Source organism: Megascapheus bottae, chromosome 10 (genome assembly GCF_031878675.1).
Source record: "Megascapheus bottae isolate mThoBot1 chromosome 10, mThoBot2.hap1, whole genome shotgun sequence".
Taxonomy (NCBI): Eukaryota; Metazoa; Chordata; class Mammalia; order Rodentia; family Geomyidae; genus Megascapheus; species Megascapheus bottae.
In genome coordinates this window covers 41,614,354-41,631,432 of record NC_143518.1, presented here as the reverse complement: position 1 = coordinate 41,631,432, position 17,079 = coordinate 41,614,354, and the positions used below count along the sequence as shown (strand labels likewise).

At 46.2% G+C, this 17,079-nt stretch overlaps 2 protein-coding genes across 2 annotated transcripts; both read left to right on the top strand.

Annotated features, from left to right (window-relative positions):
- The first annotated feature begins 946 nt into the window (after nucleotides 1–946).
- Bnipl (BCL2 interacting protein like) lies at nucleotides 947–11,811 on the top strand. The gene is made up of 10 exons (XM_090341048.1): nucleotides 947–1,092; nucleotides 2,076–2,171; nucleotides 2,363–2,427; nucleotides 2,661–2,873; nucleotides 6,903–7,085; nucleotides 7,267–7,369; nucleotides 7,506–7,637; nucleotides 10,448–10,534; nucleotides 10,861–10,959; nucleotides 11,658–11,811. Exons 1-10 carry the CDS (start codon nucleotides 1,049–1,051, stop codon nucleotides 11,692–11,694), a joined length of 1,059 nt encoding a protein of 352 aa, XP_090197174.1. The 5' UTR covers nucleotides 947–1,048; the 3' UTR covers nucleotides 11,695–11,811.
- Nucleotides 11,812–11,822: 11 nt separating this feature from the next.
- C10H1orf56 (chromosome 10 C1orf56 homolog) lies at nucleotides 11,823–16,116 on the top strand. Its single transcript, XM_090341047.1, has 2 exons — nucleotides 11,823–13,489; nucleotides 15,984–16,116. Exons 1-2 carry the CDS (start codon nucleotides 12,449–12,451, stop codon nucleotides 16,002–16,004), a joined length of 1,062 nt encoding a protein of 353 aa, XP_090197173.1. The 5' UTR covers nucleotides 11,823–12,448; the 3' UTR covers nucleotides 16,005–16,116.
- The last annotated feature ends 963 nt before the right edge of the window (nucleotides 16,117–17,079 follow it).

Sequence of the window (17,079 nt, the reverse complement as noted above, 5' to 3'; positions counted from 1 at the left end):
TCAGGTCTCGTTTTCCTCATCTGTAAAACAAGGGTTTGGACTAGATGTTCCCTGGTATTCTGTGATTTGTCTCTGGTTGCCATGCTTTCTCTCCTCTATTTCTCTGTATTTTCACCTGGAATGCTCGGGGTCACTGGACTATGTGTGTTTTTTAAGTGTGATGGTACCAAGAAGATGTAGCCTCATGTAGCATGTACAGGGGTGCCATTGATTCATACCATGAGGACCCAACTAAGAGCTCCCTCCACTGACTTATGCATGTGTAATCTCCTCTTTTTTCTTCAGACCAACCTTTCCCCCCACTCCTACCCTATGTAAGTCACCAATAATTCCACCCAACAGCGGGGTATGTGATGGATTAGGCATGACATCTTTCAGTATAAGGGGGACAGTGTGACTTCACGTTAAGGGTATGATGTCTGTAGCCATTTGAATGTAAAAATAGTGGTGTGATTACTGAACCAAAGGAATTTATGTTTTGTAATTTGGGTACTTTATTTTGAATTTTGTTAAAATATTAAATACTTTTTTTCCTGTTTGAGGTCTTATTGTCTCTTTTTACAAATATCAGGCTTTTCCCTTCAGTAATTGTTTCAATCTCCTATAGATACATTTTCCTTCTTCCCACTCTTCCTTTTTCTCTTGTCTCTGAGCAACAGGACCTGCCTCATCCCTACCCTCCCCGCTTTTTTCCTTTCTCCTAGACCCTTCCTTATAAGATACATGTGTCCAGTTTTACTTTAAACTGAAAGTAGGCCCAAGATAGCCTTACAACCAAAGTATTAGTGACTAGCCACTCTAAAAAACACTCTCCTCCCCTAAACCCGCCCCCACATAGGAGGCAGGCTTTTTCTTTTGGGCAAACCTGCTCCTTGGGAGGAGAGGTGACAAAACCTGTTTGAAGTTGAGGTTCCCTCCCTTCCACACCTCTCTTTTTCTTAGAGACAAGAGCAACAACAGCTGAGCCAGAAAAGGGTAAAGAAGTATTGGGGGCTGGGAGAAGCAGCTTCCTTGCAACTCAAGTCTAAAGAAGATAGGAAGACTTGTGATGATGGGGACTCCACAAGAGACAGAAAAAAAATCAGATTTTGGGTAAGTCAAAGCTTGGCTGATTTGGTTGGGGAGTGATGGACTTTTCTACCGTTCAGTAGCCCTTACTGACTTGGATCTTGGGTTCCTGTAAGAAAAGAAACTTCTAAGAAGTGGTTTGCTGAGGGCTGACGTGCGTTAGGAATGTCAGTATGGTGTGAAACAGGAAAGGGCTAATTCCCTGGTTTTAAAAGTTAAGGGAAGTATCTAGTTTCTGATAAATCTGCCTGTTTTTAACTCCCATCCTCTAGAATAAGTATCAGCAAAAAGGAGCCAGAACTGAACTTAAAGAGCCCAATTCTCCCCCAGCAAATCTCCCCATACCTTCTCTTCTATCCTGTCTTCTCCATTGTTTCCCAGAGCCACTCCCCCGTATGGTAGGAGAAAGGCGGGCCTAATTAGGTGCCATCTTTCTCAACTTTGCCCAGGGATGACTGTGACAGGTTTATCTGGGTTCCAGACAACTGTAATCTCACCCTTACATTGTAGATAGTCACTGCCATAACGATAAATTATGATTCACTTTTTATTCTGTCTTTTCTGCTCCTAACAAGCAATGAAGGTGGGAGAAACATCTATGAAGACAAGAGATGGGTTGTTTTGTTTTGTTTTGTTTTGGTGCTAGTCCTTGGGTTTGAACTTGGGGTCTGAGCGTTGTCTCTGAAATTTTTTGCTCAAAGCTAGGTCACTACCGCTTGAACCACAGCTGCATTTCCAGCTTTTGCTGGTTAATTGAAATTTCACGGATATTCCTGCCTAGGCTGGCTTTGATCCATGATCCTCAGATCTTAGCATCCTGAGTAGCTAGGATTATAAGCATGAGCCATCAGCACCCACCCAGCAGATGAATTCTTTTTAAGGCCTGCCTATTATACTGTAGTTATTTGTGCAAATATCTACCCCAGCTCACTTAGGACACTGTCTAGATTTTTTCTCTCTCTCTCTTTCTCTCTCTCTCTCTTTTTTTCCTTTTGGGGAATTATCAGGGTCAAGGAGAGTGTAGAAGCAACAGAATCAGGAACAACCCTGAGACTTGAGGAACTGGAGCTGGAGGAGGAATGGCAAGATGAAGAATTCCCTAGGTGAGATGGTCACAAAGGCAGGGCAGGGAGGATGCATTAGAATTGGGTGGAAAGAGGTGGTGGGCAGGAGGGGGGGTGGTGCTGGAGGAATGATAAAATCATGATGGATTGGGAGAAGATAAATTGATACCTAACTTGATGCCTTTAGTCTGCTGTGTCTGTGACTGCCTTTGAAATCTTTTCCCTTCTAGATTGCTTCCTGAGGAGGCTGGCCCTTCTGAAGATCCTGAAGACCCTCCAAGAGACTCACAGGCAGGTAAGTTTGGGAGCAAGTAGGCCTAAAGTTTTTGGTTCTAGTGCAGTGAAGGGTTATCTGCTATTTCTGTGCAGTTCTGTCTCTCCCTTTCCCAAATACCCCTTTTGGTACTCTCTTTCATGTTCACTCCCACCATCATACCACTGTCTATATTTAGGAATTCTAGCCCTCATCCACTGCCCCAACTCACAACTCTTTCCATGTATTTTCTCCCTCCCTTTCTCCAATCCCAGGTACCCCAAGCACCTTATCTTTATATGGCCAGCGCCCCATGCGTAAACGTCTTTCTGCCCCAGAGTTAAGGCTGAATCTGACAGTGGGGCCTGAAGCTGCTCTTACCCACTCTGCATCTTCCTCTGATGACAGTTCAGACCTGGAAGTGGACGAATTGGAGACACCTTCAGACTCGGAGCAGCTGGACAGTGGGCATGAATTTGAATGGGAAGGTGGGAGATGAATCCAAGGACTCAGGATGGATTTAATAGGATTGATTATTAGAATTGATGACAGTAGGGCCAAGAGGAAAGGCTAGCAAAGTTAAAGCTTATAAATTCCATTGTAAGACTAGTGAAGAGGAGGAAAATCCTTTGTTTATTACGAAAAACTTGAATTCTAGTTACATGCTATCATTCAGCCAGGACTAAAGTTTTGTTAGTGTGCCTTTTTTTTGCCAGGCCTGAGCACTGTCCTTGGGCTTTCTCAAGGCTAGAGCACTGCCATTTGAGTCACAGCACTACTTCTGGCTTTTTCTTTCTTTTTTTTTTTTGCCAGTCCTGGGCTTGAGTTCAGGGCCTGAGCACTGTCCTTGGACTTTCTCAAGGCTAGCACTCTACCACTTGAGCCTCAGCACCACTTCTGGCTTTTTACTATGTATGTGGTACCGAGGAATCGAACCCGGGTCTTCATGCATGCTAGGCAAGCACTTTAACCACTAGGCCAAACTCGCGGCCCCCTTCTGGCTTTTTCTATGTCTGTGGTACCATGATATTGAACCCAGGTCTTTGTGCATGCCAGGCAAGCACTCTACCACTAGGCCAAACTCCCACTCCCCCATCATGTGTTTTTGTTTGTTTTGTTTTGTGTCAGTTCTGGGACTTGAACTCAGGGCCTGGACACTGTCTCTGAGCTTCTTTTGTTCAAGGAGAGCATTCTACCATATGAGCCACTGCTCCACTTTTGTCTTTTTGGTAGTTAATCGGAAATAAGAGTCTCATGGACTTTCCTGTCCAGGCTGGCTTTGAATCACAATTCTCAGATCTCGGCCTCCTGTATATCTAGGATTACAGATATGATCCACCAGTGCCTAGTTCTGTTTTGATTTGCAATAGGAAATCTAATATAGCCTAAGCTGCTCTAGAACTAGAGATACTCTTGCTTCAGCCTCCCCAAGTATAGGTATTGCAGCTCTAGACCAGGCAGGGGTTTATAAAGACAAGAGTCCCCTTCAGCTAATTCTCTGTGTAGTAGGAAATAATATATACAAATAAATGGCACTTAAAGGTTAGGTTATGTTTAGCATACAATAGAGAAAGCAAAGGTCAGTTTCTGTTAGGAAAGATTTACAGAAGAGGTGATTCTGTGGTGAACTTTGAAAACTTAAGCCACAAAGCAATAGCATAGAAGTAGGGGAATTCAAAGTATGAAGCATGACTACATATGAGAAAGGCTGGGAAATGACAAAAGAATATGAAGAGATAGCGCTGGGTGAAGTGGTCAAAGGTCAGGGCTGGAGGCCCTTGTTGCCATGCTAAAGCATTTAGATTTTATGTTATAGGCAGTAGGGAACAAATGTGGAAAGTTTAATCATGGGACTAATTTGGTCAAATTGAATGCTTTAAAAATTTGTCACAGCAGATATGGTGATACACTTCTGTAATCCCAGCCTAGGCTGGCTTTGAACTTCAGTCCTCAGATCTCAGCTTCCTGAGTAGCTAGGGCTATCAGCTTTTTTTTTTTTTTGGAGGGTGGGGAGAGGGGGGATTTTATGATTCTGGGGATTGAATCCAAGGCATATTGCATGCTGCTCTACCACTACAAGAACTCTACTACTGAGCTGTGTATTTCCCAGCCCCTTGCAACTATTTTTAAAGATGAGGCTGCTCTTTCTGTTATTCTAGAAAGATCATGCTGGATGGTGGGTATAGTATATTATCATTTAGGTTAAAAAGAAAAAGCAACTAGGGATCAAGAGCAGTTAGGAGCCATGTGGTAGCTCACGCCTGTAATCCTAGCTACTCAGGAGGCTGAGATCTGAGGATCACTGTTCAAAGCTGCTCAGGCACTAAAGTGCATGAGATTCATCTCCAGTTAACCACTAGAAAACCAGAAGTGGGGCTGTGGCTCAAGGGGTAGAGCAGTTGCCTTGAGCTGAAGAGCTCAAGAATAGTACCCAGGCCTGGAGTTCAAGCCCCATGACCTACAAAAAAAAAAAAAAAAAAAAAGGAACAGTTAAGAGGCTAGTACTAATGCCAGGTGAGGAATGCTGAGAACTCAAACCAGGGCAAACCAAAGAAAATGATGGATGTAGAGGATCTGGGGTTCAGTTGGTTCGAGAACTGATAATCTCACATGGTGTAATTTTTTTTTTCTCTCAGGTAGCTAAGTAAATGGGATCAAGATAGGAAATACAAGGCAGAGAAAAAATAGAATAATTTTGAGCTCTCTTTTGGGTCTGTGACTTACCAGAGACTTTTGAGAGTCACCTTACTGGTTGTAATTGAAGACATAAAAATAGTTGAGCTCAGCCTGGGAGAAACATGTAAAGAAAGAAATGGAAGCCGGGCATGGTGGCTAATGCCTATAATCCTAGCTACTCAGGAAGCTGAGATCTGAGGATCACAGTTCAAAGCCAGCCTGGGCCCTAAAGACCATGAGACTCTTATCTCCAATTAACCATTAGAAAAGTGGAAGTGGGGCCGGGAGTTTGGCCTAGTGGTAGAGTGCTTGCAGAGCATGCACAAAGAGCCAGGTTCGATTCCTCGGTACCACATACATAGAAAAAAGCTGGAACTGGTGCTGTGGCTCAAGTGGTAGAGCTCTAGCCTTGAGAAAAGTCCAAGTGCTTAAGCCCGGAGTTCAAGGACTGGCAAAAAAATTTAAAAAAGAAAAGAAAACTGGAAGTGGGGCTGTGACTCAAGGGTATGGCAGTAGCCTTGAATTGAAGAGTTCAGTGACAGTGCCCAGGCCCAGATTCTAAGCCCCACAACCAACCAAAAACAAACAAACAACAACAACAACAATGAGTGGGAGAAGTGAGTAGGTGTGGTAATGCATGCCTGTAATTCCATGTACTTGAGAGTCTGAGATGGGAAGATCCCACACGTAAAGCCAACCTAGGTTACCTAGTGAGAACCTCTTCTCTAAAAACCACGTGGGGCTGAAGGTATCACTCAAATGGTAGAGTGCCTGCCTTGCAAGTAAAAGGCCTTGAATTCAAACCCTAACACCATCAAAAAGAAATAGAAACTATGAAGGATAATATTCTGAAGGGCTGGGAATGTGGCCTTGTGGTACAGTGCTTGCTTAGCATATACAAAGCCCTGGGCTCGATTCCTTGGTACCACATACTCAGAAAAAGCCAAAAATGGTGCTGTGGCTCAAGTGGCAGAGCATTAGCCTTGAACAAAAGTGTCTAAGGACAGTGCCCAGGTCCTGAGTTAAGCCCCAGGACTGGGGAAAAAGAAAAAGCTGGAAGTAGCTGGGCACAGTGGCTCATGCCTGTAATCCAAGCTACTCGGGCTGAGATATGAGGATCGAGGTTCAAAGCCAGCCTGGGCACTAAAGACTGAGAGAATTTATCTTCATTAACCATTAGAAAACTGGAAGTGGCACTGTGACTCAAGGGGTAGGAGTTGTAGCCTTGAGCTGAAGAGCTCAGGGACAGCACCCTGGCCCAGAGTTCAAACCCCACGACCACCAAAAAAAGGAAAATCTGGAAATGTTTCTGTGACTCAAGTGGTAGAGTGCTAGCCTTGAGCTGAAGAGCTCAGGGACAGGGGCCAGGAGTTTGGCCTAGTGGTAGAGTGCTTGCCTAGCATGCATGAAGACCCGGGTTCGATTCCTCGGCACCACATACATAGAAAAAAGAAAAAAAGCTGGAAGTGGTGCTGAGGCTCAAGGGTAGAGCTCTAGCCTTGAGAGAAGTCCAAGGACAGTGCTTAGGCCCTGAGTTCAAGCCCCACAACCGGCGCGCGCGCGCGCACACACACACACACACACACACACACACACACACACACACACACACACACACACACACACACACACACACACACACACACACACACACACACAGAGCTCAGGGAGAGTGCTCAGGCCCACAGTTCAAGCCCCATGACCAAAAAATAAGTAAAAATTTAAAAAATGAATGAACAAAAGGTGGTTGAGTAGAAAAATCTAAGAAATGTAAGAAAGTTGCAATGGACTGAAAATAGGAAATCTGCCCTGTGTTTTTTTTCTCTACTCCTCTATTTTAGATGACCTGCCCCGAGCAGAGAGCCTACAAGCCAGTGAGGCAGCTGAAAGGCTGGGCCGGCGGTCTGTGTGGGATGTGGCTGGAGAAGATGGTCACCGCTGGAGAGTGTTTCGAACAGGACAGCAGGAGCAGCGAGTAGATATGACTGTCATTGAGCCCTATAAGAAGGTCCTGTCTCATGGAGGTAACGATTAGCAGAAAGGCTACAAACTGACTAAACTGCCTAAACTGGAGATGCAGTTCTTGGGTTCACCATCCTTTCTGTAACTTCCAGGAACCCTTAGCATCCCTCAGCCTAAGCAGATGTGCTGTCTGTCTTTTCATATTTGTGGCCTGAGTGAATTTTCCCTTGATTGGCCCCCTAGGCTACCATGGTGATGGTCTCAATGCTGTCATCATTTTTGCTTCCTGTTATCTACCCCGAAGCAACATCCACAATTACGCCTATGTCATGGAACACTTGTTCAGGTAAGGCGGAAAGGCTGAAGGGCCACAGAGAGGGAATAAGGAAGGGGAAAGTGAAAAAGCCTGTCCTAATCAGTAGATAATACTCCATTTCCCGAAACACCCAACATGCATCTTGCCCGCGATATCATCTTTCCAGGTATATCGTGGGAACTCTGGAGCTGCTGGTAGCTGAAAACTACCTGCTTGTTCACTTGAGTGGAGGCACAAGCAGGGCTCAAGTTCCCCCTCTGAGCTGGATACGCCAGTGCTACCATACTCTGGATCGGCGGTAAGACCATAGCAAAGAGGACCACAAAACCTTTCTTTCTTTTTAGTCCTCTCATCTTTTTATTTGTGTAATTGTTTTTCCAAGATCAGATCTCATTGTGTAGCCCAAGCTGGCCTCAATGATAGTCTCCTGTCTTAGGAGCCAGGTACCAAATAGCTCATGCCTGGAATCCTGGCTATTCAGGAGGCTGAAATCTGAGGATCAATATTTGAAGCTAGTCCAAGCAGGAAAGTCCATGACACTTGTCTCCAGTTAAACACCGAACAAGCTGAAGTGGAGCAATAGTTCAAGTGGCAGAGCACTAACTTTGTGCATAAAAGCTCAGGGACAGCCCCAGGACCAGTTTCAGGGGGGAAAAAAGATTGCTCTTAGTTTCCTGAGTTCTGGGGTTGAAGGTATGGGGCCGCCACATTCAATCTCTATCTTTCATTCTTCCGCAGCCTCTTCTGAAGCCTCTCCTGTTTGTCTTCTCTTGGCACCAAGGCTATCTAGCTTTGAGTCTTGCTCTTACCACATATTAGTTGTATGATCTGGACAAGTTGTTTAGCTTTTCTGGGCCTCAATTTCCTCATCTATAAAATGGCAATGGTAACGTTTGCCACTAGACATTTGTGGAGATCAAGTAAATCAGCAGACTTCCTGATTTCTCAGAAGGCTCTCTTTCCCTCCCTCCCTCCCTCCCTCCCTCCCTCCCTCCCTCCCTCTCTCTCTCTCTCTCTCTCTCTCTCTCTCTCTCTCTCTCTCTCTCTGTCTCTCTCTCTCTCTTGCTTTTTCCAGTCCATGTTGATGCCCCATTCCACATGACCATCGTCTTCTCTTCTCCCTGTTCTACAGGTCTTTTCTACGTTCATGTTTCCTTTTTCTTTCACTTTTCCCATCTTCCCTTTAGTTACTATTTCTTTTTCTTGCCATTTTCCTTCCTGGTTTTCTTCCACTTGAATTTTTTTTTTCTTTTTGATCTCAGGGCTTTGTGCTTGTTAGGCAGGCACTCTACCACTAGACCTACTGTCAGCCGCAGGAGAGTTTTATAAATAATCCTGGTCTGGAAAGGAGGTGGTTCATGTCTGTAATCCTAGTTACTCAGGAAGCTGAGACTTGGAAGATGATGGCATGAAGCCCAGCCTGAGCAAGAAAATTTGAGGCTATCTCCAATTAGCCAGCAAAATGCTAGGCTAGAGGCATTGAAGTCCAGCTTATGTGGTATCATACCAGTTGTGAGCAAGCAAGCTGGGGGAGACCAGGAGGCCTTGAGTTTGAGCCCCAGTACCAGCACAAACAGGCAAAAAAAAAAAAGTTTGCAAAAGGAATATCAGAATAAGCCATGAGGGATATGGTGTAAAAAGGCTAGACTGAGATATTCTGAGAGGAAGATTTCCTAACAAGAAGCATAGATGGCTGAGTAAGTGTGGATAGAGTGAGACAGCAGTGAAACGAATGAGATTCGACCCAACTGCTAGAGAAATCTAAAAATCAAAGAAGCCAGGGCTGGGAGTGTAGCCTTGGGGTAAAGTGCTTGCCTCTCATGAACAAAGCCCTGGGTTCAATTCTTCGGTATCATGTACATAAAAAGCTGTAAGGTGGCGCTATGGCTCAAGTGGCGGAGTGCTAGCCTTGAGCAAAAAGTATCTAGGATAGTGCCCAGGCCCTGAGTTCAAGCCTATTGTGAGCAGACAGAAGTAATTCACCAATAGGTAGGTAACATAGCTTAGCATAGTTAACACTATATTCTAGTTACTATATTCTAGTCCTAATTTGCCTAATTCTGTCCTGCCTATCCAGCACACCAGCTGGACTCCCCTCTCCGATATCTCTTAGTCCCGAAGTTGAACAGGGCCTGCCGATCAGTTGTTAGATGCAGCTTCCAGTTCTGCCGTGGTGTGAGCTCGGGGGCCACACGACGAGTCTTAGTCCTTGTCAGTCCTCTCAGGCAAGGAGCAGCTTCTTCAGGCCGAAGATCCTCGAACCACAGTCTCGGTTAAGGCCAGCAGAAGTGCTGTCCCTCCTTCTGGGTCCTTCACTTATATCAGTCCTTGGCTGCTCCTCTCCGGCCCAAACTCCTTCTTGCTTGATTTGGATTGGTTATGCCCTTGGTCGGTGGTACCCAGAAATGTGCTGTATTTTACTCTAGCTATTGCTCTGTCCCCTATGCCCAGGTGTCTGGGCTCTTAGGTATTTTATGATTACTCTGTCTTGTAAGCCATGCTCGTGACCATTCCTATGGCTATGGTCATAATGTGTCCTTGCATGGGTTTTATCTCCCATGTCCATTTGCCTTTAGATACAAGTTTGTATTGGCAATATATTTCTTTAAGTATTTTAACTGTATTTCATCCCATTGTTTTCATTTAAATTATATTCATTATATTAGCATTTTTCATATTCATTATTCTAGTATTTTCACATCCTATTCATTATGTTAGTATTTTCACTTCATTACCCCCTGTTCTACCTTCACATCCTTATGCTTGTAACAAAGCCCCACAACTGGCAAAAAAAAAAAAAAAGAAAAGAAAAGAAATCAGAGAAGCCATGGGGATTGCAGTATGGACTCTAGGATGAAGGTGAAACCAGAAATAAGACCATTTCATCGGCCGGGAGTTTGGCCTAGTGGTTGAGTGCTTGCCTAGCATGCACGAAGACCCGGGTTCGATTCCTCGGTACCACATACATAGAAAAAAGCCAGAAGTGATGCTGAGGCTCAAGTGGTAGAGCTCTAGCCTTGAGAAAGTCCAAGGACAGTGCTCAGGCCCTGAGCTCAAGCCCAGGACTGGCAAAAAAAAAAAAAAAGACCATTTCATCATGTTCTGCAGGCTCCGGAAAAACCTACGCGCCCTAGTGGTTGTCCATGCTACGTGGTATGTGAAGGCATTTCTGGCACTGCTTCGGCCCTTCATCAGGTATTCATTCGTTCTAACAAGGACCTTCCCATTTTCCTATTTTCAGATTCAAGATTTAGGAGATCCTTTCCAACCATTCTATTTGCTACATTTTCCTTTGTACTTGGGCTTGAACTTGGGGCCTTGCACTTAAGTGTTTTGCCACTTGAGCCATAACCCAGCCCTTGGTTGTCTGTGAGATGATGGTTGTGCGCTAGCCTCCCGTCTCAGCCTGCTAAACTGAATGTTAGGATTACAGGCATGCTCCACCATGCCCAACCCTTTATAAAGATGTGCAAAAAGTGGCCTCTGGGTAAAAAACATTTTGGGTTTATTCTCTTTTTCAGTTCTAAGTTCACACAAAAAGTCCGTTTTCTGAACAGCCTGGAGGAGCTGGCCCAACTCATCTCCCTAGATCAAGTCCACATTCCTGAAGCTGTCACACAGTGAGTCTTCTTTTAAGGATGAAGGTTTGGGGTGGGATATGTAAAGCCAGTCCTCTCCCATCCCCCTGGCTTTTCTTTCTGCCAATCCTGGGGCTTGAACTCAGGGCCTAGGTACTGTCCCCTAGACTTTTTGTTCCAGGCCAGCACTCTAGCACTTGAGCCACAGGTCCATTTGTGGTTTCTTGCTGGCTAATTGAAGATAAGTATTTCATAGATTTTCCTGTCCCTGCTGGTTTTGAACCATGATCCTTAGATCTTAGCCTCCTGAATAGCTAAGATTACAGACACAAGCCACTGGACCCCACTTTCTTAATGCCTTGGGGAAGATACAAAAGAACTAAATAACTTTTTTAGGTGTACCTGGAAAATGTTCATACACCTAGAGAAGGAATTAAGGCTATTATTACATTCATCAAGAACAAATGAAAACAATTATATATTTAAGTTCAGAGACATTAAAGAATAATTGTATTCCAGAGTTTACAACTAGAACAACCTAGAGATTAGGAAGAGTAATGTTGGCAGTGCCTAGATTATATCCAGTGGAGAAGAAGGTATTAGGAAGCAAAAGATGCCAGGTGATGACTGAAACATGCAGTCTTCTAGCCTGTTCAATTCATCTGCTTTCCTTCCCCAAACTAATGAATAAACCCATCCCCTTACCCCAAACCACTTCTTTCCCTTATCCACTAATATAGGTTGGACCAGGAAGTTCGTGGCTCCAAAAGGCCCTAGCACAAGACTGGATAAAAGACCTTCGAATGAAGCAAAGATCTGCCTGCCCATTAATCCCAGAACCATCTGAGTTGCTTTATAAATCATCCATCCCAGGACTACCCCCAGGGGATCTGGACGTTTTTCCCGTGATTCCATTCCTTCCATGGTGCTGCCTGAATGCTGGAGGGCTTGCAGGTTGTGAATCGGATCTGCTCGTGGTTTTCATTACAGTTGTCGGGATGGAAGGCTGACTGTAGAAGCATTGAAGTGTCAAGTGCTGGCTTGCAATCCTGCTTTAGCTGTAAAAGCTTGGCTGAATAATCTCATGCCTTTGGGTCTTGGTTTCCACCTCTGTAAGCAAAGGGGCAGAGGGGGAGATGGGTAGAGGGGGCAACCACAGCCAGACCTGCCTTCTGGGAGCCAGGAGGGAGCGCCCGAGGCGGGAAGAACCGCTGCAGACCCTCCGCCTGTGCTCCTGGGAGACTCTCAGTGCCTGGATTTTTTGCCCTCATTCGTAAATTCTGACCTGTAGCTGTTAATGAACTGATAAAGCGTGTATCAAGGAAGTGAACGACTCTTGCCCCATCCACTTACATCACAATCTGCCTTTCGGTTCTAGCTCGGAATTCTCATTGCCCAGGTTCCCCAGGATTTTGAGCTCAGCCCCTTGGGCTGCAGGTGTGCCCCGGCCTCAGGGAGAGGACTTAGGGGAGGGAAGGGAGGGAGAGAAGGTAGGAACCCGCCCCCTCCCGCCCCCGAGCCTCCCAGCCCCATGGTCCCCGCCGCCGGCGTGCTGCTCTGGGCCCTGCTGCTTAGTCTGGGGTCCCGGGCGGCGGGGGCCCACATCTCTGCCTCGACTCCCACCACGACCACGGAGATACAGCAGGCCAGCTTCCGCTTTGGGGCTCCAGCCCGCAGCCGCAGGACCACAAACAGCCCCAACCAGACCACTCTTCGGAAGCCCAAGATAACTCTGGAGGACGAGAACGATGCCCTGGCCACCGCCGACCGCCTGGCAGGCCCGGCAGCTGCCGAGCTCCTGGCCACTGTGACAGGCATCAGCCGGACGGCTATGCCCAGCCCCAGTGAAGACGAGGATGGGTCTTTGGAAGAAGGGGTGGTGATTGATGCCCGAAAGAATAACACCAGCCCTGGAACTCCCAACACAACGTCCAGTAAGGTGGTGAGTTCCAGCTCCGGGAAGGTTGTAGCCAACAGTCAGGAGAAAGAAATCAGGATGACCACAGACTTGCCGCCCCTCACCGCAAAGTATACTGATGAGCTGCTGAGCTCCGTGGCCTCCCTCAACCAGTGGTCCACGGCGGGGTCCACTCCCAAAACGTGGCCATCCTCTTCACACTCAGCCATGCCAGCTCCCGAGGATCTGCGGTTGGTGCTGATGCCCTGGGGCCCATGGCACTGCCATTGCAAGTCAGGCACCATGAGCCGGAGCCGGGCAGGGAAGCTGCAAGGCTTATCTGGGCGCCTGCGAGTTGGAGCCCTGAGCCAGCTCCGCACGGAGCACCGCCCCTGCACCTACCAGCAATGTCCCTGCAACCGGCTTCGGGAGGAGTGCCCCCTGGACACCGGGCTCTGCTCGGGCAGCAGCTGCAGCTCTCAGACCACCGCCAGCACCCGGACCACCACCACCACCACCACCACCACCACCACTCTGCTCCCCATCCACCTCAGACGAAGACCCCTCCCAGTGCCTCCCACCCCCAGCCCGGCGCTTACTTTTTGGAGACAGGTCAAGAATGGCTTGGAAGATATCTGGAATAGCCTCTCGTCAGTGTTCACAGAGATGCAACCAGTAAGTGTTTTGTTATTATTTTTTGCCAGTCCTGGGGCTTGAACTCCGGGCCTGGGCACTGTCCTGGAGCTTCTTTTGCTCAAGGGTAGCTCTCTACCACTTGAGCCACGCAGCACTTCCAGTATTTTCTGTGTACTGAGGAATTAAACGGAGGGCTTCATGCCTGGTAGCCAAGTACTCTACCACGAGGTCACATTCCTAGCCCCAATAGTGTCTTAGTGATAAGCTAGTATCTTAAAAAAAATGTGCAGTTAAAAGATTGGGATACCAGTGGCTCAAGTGGCAGAGCACTAGCCTTGAGCAAAAAGTGTTCAAGGACAGTGCCCAAATCCTGAGTTCAAGCCCCAGGACTGGACAAAAAAAAAAAAAAGGTGTGTGTGGGAGATACTAACCAATCCTGGTGCTATGCCAGTTAGTGGTTGCATGAACTGTACTGCCTTATCTACTTGCTTATGGGTTTATAACATGCACTGCTTATTCGTGTTTTTGGCACTTCTACCCATTTCTATTTGTTCTGAGACAGGGTCTCTGTATGTTGCTCAATCTGGTCTGGAACTGCAGGGCTCGGGTGATCCCCCTCCCTCAGTGGACATTGAGTAACTGGGGCTACAGGCATGGCCTACTACATTTTTTTTTCTTTTCTTGTTGGTCCTGGGGTTTGAACTCAGAGCCTAGGCATTGTTCCTGAGCTGTTGTGCTAAGGCTAGAGCTCTACCACTTGAACCATAGTTCCACTCCTAGCTTTTTGCTAGTTAATTGAAATAAAAGTTGCGTGGACTTTCTGCCTGGTTTGGCACTTTGATCCTTGGATCTCAGTCTCCTGCGTAGCTAGATTGCAGGCATGAGCCTCCAGCACTTGGCCTCTTCTTTTTCTTTCTTGCCCTTGATCCTCAGATCTCAGCCTCCTAAGTACCTAGGCTCTCAGCTATTTTTGTCCTAGTACTAGAGCCTGAACTCAGGCCTGCCACTGTCCCTTAGCTTTTTATTATTATTATTATTTTTTATTTTTTTGCCAGGCTTGGGCTCAGGGCCTGAGCACTGTCCTTGGACTTTCTCAGGGCTAGAGCTCTACCACTTGAGCTTCATTACCACTTCCAGCTTTTTTCTATGTATGTGGTACTGAGGAATCAAACCTGGGTATTCGTGCATGTTAGGCAAGCACTCTACCACTAGGCCAAACTCCCGGCCCCTGTCCCTTAGCCTTTTACTCAAAGCTGGTGCTCCAAGTACTTGAGTCACACCTCCACTTCCACGTTTTGGGAGAGACATTCTTTTTTTTCATATATTTTTTATTTTAATTAATAGAAGGGTTACATTATATTCACCAGATTGGAGAGACATTCTCGCGTGGGCTGGGCTTTGAACTACAAGACTCAGATCTCAGCCTCCTTCGTAGCTATGATTACCTGAGCCATCTGGTTGACATAGTTTATTTTTTTCTAGTATTGAGTCCAGAGCCTCACACATACTACGCAGTCTGCACTCTGCCACTGAGCTAGTGGGCTGTGTGTGTGGTACTGGGTTTAAACTCAGGGACCTGCACTTGCTAAGCAGGTGTTCTACTTCTTGAGCCATTCTATCAGCTTCTTACACTGGTTATGTTTTAAATAGTCTTGCTTTATGCCTAGAGTGTGATCCTGTTTGTTCTTCCCTTGGTTGCTGGGATGGCAGATGTGGGCCACTGTGTCCAGCCATGCACTTCCCCCTTCCAAAAAAAAAAAGCTCAGAAGTGGAGCTATAGCTTAAGTGGTAGAGTACTAGCTTTAAGCAAAAAAGCTAAGGAACAACACCCAGGCCTTGAGTTCAAGCCCCCAGTGCAGGCAGGCAGGCAGGCAGGCAGGAGTGCGTACACACACGCGCGCGCGTGCGCGCGCACACACACACACACACACACACACACACACACACACACACACACACACACACACACACATCCTTAAGGAAAGGGCAGACCTTTGCTTTACCAAGATTTATGTTTCACTTGACTCGACATAGTCATAACTCCTAGGGATGATGGGGGGGGAGATAATAAAGAATATACACAGTGATTTTGCTGGTTTATGGGTATTTTTGGTGGTCCTGGAGTTTGAATTGCTAGACAGCCCAGTACTATTTTGAATACAAAAATGAAGAACCAGTGGCTCTAGCCTATAACCCTAGCTACTGAGGAGGCTGAGATCTAAAGATTGCAGTTTGAAGCCAGCCGAGACAGAAAAGTCCGGAGACTCTTAATTTCCAATTAATCAGAGGAAGTGGCGCTGCGCTCAAGTGGTAGAGCAGTAATCTTGGACACAAAGAGCTCAGGGGTAGGGCTGACACCCAGAGTTCAAGCCACAGGATTGGCAAAAAAAAAAAAAAAAGAGAGAGAGAGAGCAAGTGCTATAGGAGAAAAGGAGTCAGGACTTGTGACAGGGTAGGATAAAGCAAGGAAAGGATGAGAATATAGATATGGTTATAATTTCCCTTCTCTCTCTCTTTTTCTTTCCAAATTCAGACAGACAAAACCCAGAGGTAATGGCCACTTCACCCACAGGAGGTGGAATCAGCATCTCAACCTGTTGCTCCCATTCAATCCCAGCACCTACTAGATAATATTTTTCATATAAAAATACAAAACTGGAAAAAAATTACTAGGTTTTGTGCTTTTTGTTCTGGTGGTACTGGGGCTCAAACCTAAGGCTTTTTACATGCTAGACAAGCACTCTTCCACAAAACCACCCCTCCCTTCAAAATCTGGTTTTGTCTTTTTACAGATATTTGAGAATAGCCATAAATTTTCTAAGTCCCAAATTTCAGAGCCAGTAACTTCTGACCTGTTCCCCTCCTCCAGGATTAAATGTTGCTATAGATCTTCACATCCCAGATTGTTTTAAAACAAGAAGAGTCTAGCCCTTGAAAGATTGCTGTTTCTTGGTGCTGGGCCCTTTCTCTCTGGAAAAGGCAGTATTGACACAAAATTCTTTCATCATCCATACCTTTTTTTTTTTTTTTGGTCAGTGATAGGGCTTGAACTTCAGGCCTGGGCACTGTCCCTGCGCTTTTCAGTTCAAGACTAGCACTCTATCACTTTGAACTACAGCAGGTCCAAGTCCAGTTTTCTGGTGGTTAGGTAGAGATAAGAATCTCAGACTTTTCTCATCCTGGCTACCTTTGAACTACAGTCCTCAGCTCTCAGCCTCCTTAGTAGTGTTACAGGCCCGAGCTACCAGAGCTCGGCTTCTTATCCATCCTTTGAACCCAACAGAACACTTGTAGTAATTACTCTGCAACTCTTTTGCTTACTTTATTTGAAAAATTTATTTAAAAGTCCGACAATTTTTCAATATAAATTATGACTCTCAAACCTGTTCCTATCACTTTATTGTTAAAGTGATGCCAGCATACACATTAGAGAAGGTAGCTCGAGGCAGGAGAGCACCAAAGAGAAGATGGTGTCCAAAGAACAGGCATTAGGATGAGGCTGAAGATCTGGAACCCTCCCCACACACACCTTTCTACCCTATCCCGCTACCCTCTAGATCTCCAGGCCAGTCCACTCCTTAGGGCGGCAAGGTAGGCTGCTTTCAGAGCACCTAGACTGACAAACCAGA

Bases quoted from the DNA above. Each gene is read 5' to 3' on its own strand.
- Bnipl (XM_090341048.1), top strand. From the start codon at position 1,049: ATGATGGGGACTCCACAAGAGACAGAAAAAAAATCAGATTTTGG. The intron at 2,172-2,362 runs GTGAGATGGTCA...TTTCCCTTCTAG, and splicing joins CAAGATGAAGAATTCCCTAG to ATTGCTTCCTGAGGAGGCTG. The intron at 2,428-2,660 runs GTAAGTTTGGGA...CTCCAATCCCAG, and splicing joins TCCAAGAGACTCACAGGCAG to GTACCCCAAGCACCTTATCT.
- C10H1orf56 (XM_090341047.1), top strand. From the start codon at position 12,449: ATGGTCCCCGCCGCCGGCGTGCTGCTCTGGGCCCTGCTGCTTAGTCTG. The intron at 13,490-15,983 runs GTAAGTGTTTTG...TTCCAAATTCAG, and splicing joins TGTTCACAGAGATGCAACCA to ACAGACAAAACCCAGAGGTA.